Genomic DNA, 4,788 nt, shown 5'->3' with positions numbered 1-4,788 from the left:
GGAGGACAAGTGTTGGACGGGGCAGCCCAGCGGCACAGAGGGCAGGTGTGCAGCATAGCAGGTCGCCCCGTGGTCTCGGCTGTGGGCTTGTGTCTAGGACTGGAGTGGCCCTAGCTTCTACCCCACCCCCCCCACCTAGGCTGGGAGGGGGCTGTGAGAACTGGCGGGGGAGACCCCGGAGCCTGTCCCCTCCCCACTCCCACCACACGGCCACTCAGGCCACCGGACAAGCGTTTATTGAGTGCCGCCTGCAGCCAGGTCCTGTGCCCATGGCCTCCTGTCCTGGGAACCAAGGAGCCACGGGCCCCACCCCAGCGGGGCCAGCAAGAGAGGCAGGCAGCCACGGTGCGCCTCTGTCCCCCTGGGGTTCAGCCACAGCTGCCTCCTCTCCTGCGTGATCCGGAGCACTGGTCACTGTCACCATCCCCCACCTGTTTCCGCCATTGAGGGGAGCAGGGCCGGGGCCCCACGGCAGGGCGCAGAGCCCTTGCTCCTGCGGGCCAGCCTGCGCCAGCTCCGGGAGGGTCTGGCACGGGCGCTCCGGGCCTCAAACCCACAGGTCCTCCAGGCGGCCCTTGTTCCCCGACAGTGGCTCGCCCCACTCCTCCTCGGGGAGCTGGCAGCTGCAGGCGTCCTCGGGCGGGGGTGGCGGGGCCTCTAGGAGCAGCTGCGTCTCTGCAGAGGGGCTGCGGTTAGCAGGAAGGCAGGGGCCCCCCTCCCCGTCCCCAGGGCACAACTGACCTGGGGGCCGTGCTCTCTGCCTCCTCAGTTGCCAGACGTGTAGGCTGAGCTGGGCCACGGTCAGGGCCAGGATGCAGGCGGCCAGGCCGAGGACGGCGGTCAGCAGGCCACGCGGCTCCGTGGGCGGCAGCCCTGGGCTGCACACGGCATCGTGCGTCTTGTTCCCGGGGAACACAGTGGGAAACCCAAGCTTGGAGCAGCTGGGACGCACAGACACAGAGCCCTCGGTCAGCCCTCGGCCACCTGAGCAGCCCCTCAGCAAGGCTGCTGCCCTCCGAGCCGTTGTGGGGGGGGGCGGTCACTGCACCAGAAGGGACAGCAGAGGCCCCACCCTCGAGCCCACCTGGACCACCCGGCCACCGGAAGTCCCCACCAGGACTCACTCTGCCCAAGGTTTGCAGCGGCCCTCACGGCCCCCAGAGAAGGTCCCCGCGGCACAGTCGAAGCACTCGAAGCCGAAGTTGAACTTCCCTGGAGACAGAGGGACAGACGGACACAGGCTGCGAGGGCAGCTGGTGTGGCCGAGGTGAGACCACCTGGTGTCCAGGTCCACAGCACAGGGACCCCCACCTCATCTGTTTGACAGGGGCCCCAGGTGGCCACAGGACCAGGACCTGGGATAAATCAGGTCCCCCAGGTGCCCCTTTCCAGGGCAGGCCAGGACTCTGGGCTCAGTGGAGGGTCCCTGATGGGGATATGGGGGAGGGGAGGGACCTGCCTGCAGAGGCTAGAGTGTATGTGGTGGGAGGAAGGGGTGGAAGCCGAGGCCACGCAAGAGCTAGGCTGGGCCTTCGCTCGGTCCGGAGGCCGGAAGGCGGGAGACCGGGGAGGGTCCCGGAGAGAGGGGTGAGGCTCTGCCCCAGCTGCCTCTAGGCACGGCGCCATCCAACCTCACACAGCCCCCCCTCCGCCCTCACTCTCCCGGCCCACATGTGCTCAGCCAGGCGCCCCCGCATCGGGTCACGGTGAGTGCAGGACCTGGGCGTAGTCAGAGCCAGGGCCTAAGGGCCAGACAGCCTCTGGATACCCCCACTGTTCCTCACAACCAGCGCTTAGGGGCATCGTCTCTGGATGGAGAAGCTCAGGCCAAGAGAGAGAAGGAAAGGCTCCCAGAGCCACACCAACAGGAGGCACTGTGACCCCAATGTGGGCTGAGATGCTAAAGTCGGAGAGCGCCCCCCCTACCCCGCCAGGGTGCTGCAAGACCCCCAGTGCTGGCGCCCACCTGCCCGGAGGACGTGTCCGTGCCCACCACTTGCGAGCTTCCTTGCACACCTGGCCTGCCCGGGCCACCCCCACCTGCCACTTACCTACAGGCCACGCCCCCTGGCCAGGCGGACAGGAGTAGTACTTGCAGCTCTTACACTGGGGGTCTCCACAGTGGAACTCAGGCTGGATACACTGGCAGTCCGGCTCGGGACAGACCCCCTCAGCTGGCAGGGGGTAAGCAGCCCTCTCAGCAGCTGGGCCGAGCCGCCCTCCCCTGGACGCCCCCCTCCTGGCCCTCCAGGGAAATGGGGGCGGCAGGGCAGCCCCAGCGGGCAGCACACCTGTCTGGGAGCCAGGACCCTGGCTCGGCCCAGCTGTGTCGCTCCCTCCTGGGCGCCCAGCTCCTCCACTCACCAGGCCTGGCTGCATCCCCCGACCGTCCCAAGCTGCTCCCACCCAGGGTGGCCATGACTCGGCATGTGACCCTGAGCCATTCCTTCCTGGGAGACCTACTCCCCCTCCCCTGTCTGGGTCCTGCACTGCCCTCAGCTGCCAGGACCCTTGAGGCAGCCTGCCCGTCCCTCCCTGACCGCCGTCCATGGCTCCGCCGCACTGAGACCTGGACTCTCAGAGCCCCCTTCCCACTCCCCAGGTCCTGGCAGGGGGACACTCTGGGTGTTTTCCCTGCAATATCTGTCCCCAAACGGACCCATTTCACCTGCCCCTCACCCATAGATGCAGGTCTGAGGCAGGGAGCTGGGAGAAAGAGGGGTGCAACCCCAAACTGGGCAAGAAGTGGCCTGAGTGATGGCCAAGGGCTCACTCCCCACTCGGAAGGAACGGGGACAGCCCTCCTCCACCCTGGGACGCCAGACCTGCCTTGGGGAAGGCTCCTACACTCCTTGCCCACCCCCCACCCCCCACCCCCCAGGCCACTGGCCCGGTCTGGGCGGCTTCCGCCTCCCCGGATTGCGCTGGGATCAGGGCTCTGGACTCGGAAAACTACGGGGGGACGGGGCGCAGCGCTCTGCCCTCCGCGCAGGGGCTCCCGGCCCGCCTTACCTGGGATGCACGAGCGGCAGCAGCGCGCGCTGGTCCCCGTCCCATGCAGATGGCGGCCGGGGCCGCAGCTCAGACCCCCGGGGGGGTGCTGGGCCAGGCCCAGCGCGCAGAGCAGCGCGACGCCGCACAGGGCCACGCGCGCGACCCTCACCCCCATGGCACCCGCGGCACCCATGGCCGCGCGCGGCTCCGCGGTTTTAGGAGGCCGGCCCCTTCCGAACACGCCCAGACCCCGCCCCGCAGGCCGCCCCGCCTCTGCCACTCCCCAAGGGGTCCCGAGGAATTGTTCCCATGGGGGACCCCCCAAGACTCTGCGCCTCGGAATCCAGGGCATGGGCAGAGGTTTGGGGCAGTGAGACTGCTCTGGGGATTTCAGCAGTGGGCACGTGTTGTCACGTCTGTCCAAAGCACAGGACGCACCGCACGGAGGGACCCTGGTGTCAACTAGGGACTCTGGGTGACATGACCTGTCAGTGCAGGTTCGTCGTGTGTAACAACTGCACACTCTTCGGGGATATTTATGGGGGGTAGGCTTCCCCTCACTGTTGCCGTGAACCTAAAACTGCTATAAAAGATAAGTTCTTTTTTTAAAAACTTCAAGGGATGGGACTTCCCTGGTGGTCCAGTGGTTGGGACTCTGTGCTTTCACTGCCAGGGTCCCGGGTTCGGTCCCTGGTCAGGGAACTGAGATCTGGCATGCCCACAGGGACCCCAAGGGAGAAGAGAAGGTCCCATCACAGGCTGCAGAGCACCTGACCACGGACGAGGGGGCATGCGGGAGACCCACATGGGGGGGTGACCTTGGGGGATTCCTAAGTGATCATGCCCTTTGGCCCAGGCATTCTTATCCGGAAACTAAATATGACCCAAATGTGTGTGCCTTGTGGGGGGAAACACCGCGTATACCCAGCCACATCCTTGGGGGGGGCGGGGGGAGGGGGTCAGAAATGTTTTCTATGTAAAACTTGTGGCCTCCGGGCCTGAAGGAACTGGAGTGTGTGTGGGCACCGGATGCGGGGTGGCAGGCAGTGCCCTGAGTCATTGGGGGTGGGGTGCGCCCCCAACGAGGGTGGACTCAGCAGGGACCATTCCTGGCTGAGCCCCCTCCCCACCTCCAGCTTCTTCAGGGGGACCCCACGGGCTTTTAAAGACCTTCTCTGACGTCCAGAGCAGGTGGGATGAGACACTTCGTCCTCTGTGAAGCCTCCAGACCCCACACCCCACACCTACCAGAAGTCCTCGAATCCCAGCACTGAGCAGCCTCAGAACCCATCCAGGGGTCAGGACAAGCCCCCTGCACCCCGCCTTTCTGGAGATTAGAACAAGCTCCCCACCCCGCCCCAAATTGGCCAACGGGGCCTGGCTGGGCTCTTGACATGCAAGCACCCCATAGCCACACACACACTTGTGGGCTGCAGCCTCGCTGATGCCTGCTGGGAAGAGCTGGCTAGGAGAGGCCAGGGCATTGATTGAGCCCTGACACTGGGGGAAGAGGGGGCTGCCCAGGCTGCAACTCTGCTGGGCAGATGTCAACCCAGATCTCCCCACACAAATGCAGTCATCCTGGAGGATGTGGAAGGCCGGCCCCGACGGAGCTCTTGAGCCACAGAGAGCCTCCAACTCACCGTGAGACTGAGCCTCAGTTTCCCCACCTGGCACCAAAGGGCTTGGGGGCCCGGCCTCCCCCAGGAAGCCTCCCCAGATTTCTCAGCCCTCCAGTTGAGGCTTGGTACAGGGGCAGCGGGTGGAGACCTCTGGGAACGCTGCAGGGGTGGG

The 4,788-nt window shown here is 66.2% G+C and overlaps 1 protein-coding gene across 2 annotated transcripts; it reads right to left on the bottom strand.

Moving 5' to 3' along the window:
• Window positions 1-247: 247 nt before the first annotated feature.
• TNFRSF18 (TNF receptor superfamily member 18) lies at window positions 248-3,169 on the bottom strand (the record flags this gene model as incomplete). 2 transcript variants are annotated; one of them, XM_082834632.1, is made up of 5 exons in its annotated part: window positions 248-675; window positions 742-941; window positions 1,125-1,212; window positions 2,052-2,174; window positions 3,013-3,169. In XM_082834632.1, 5 exons carry the CDS (start codon window positions 3,167-3,169, stop codon window positions 548-550), a joined length of 696 nt encoding a protein of 231 aa, XP_082690758.1. In that variant the 3' UTR covers window positions 248-547. The 2 variants fall into 2 exon arrangements, with proteins under 2 accessions (XP_082690758.1, XP_082690757.1); XM_082834631.1 differs by having other exon boundaries at window positions 248-941.
• Between the last annotated feature and the right edge of the window lie 1,619 nt (window positions 3,170-4,788).

Source organism: Leucopleurus acutus, assembly GCF_964270905.1.
Source record: "Leucopleurus acutus genome assembly, chromosome: 2".
Taxonomy (NCBI): Eukaryota; Metazoa; Chordata; class Mammalia; order Artiodactyla; family Delphinidae; genus Leucopleurus; species Leucopleurus acutus.
The sequence above is the reverse complement of the archived record's forward strand: the minus strand, read 5'-3'. Positions and strand labels throughout refer to the sequence as shown.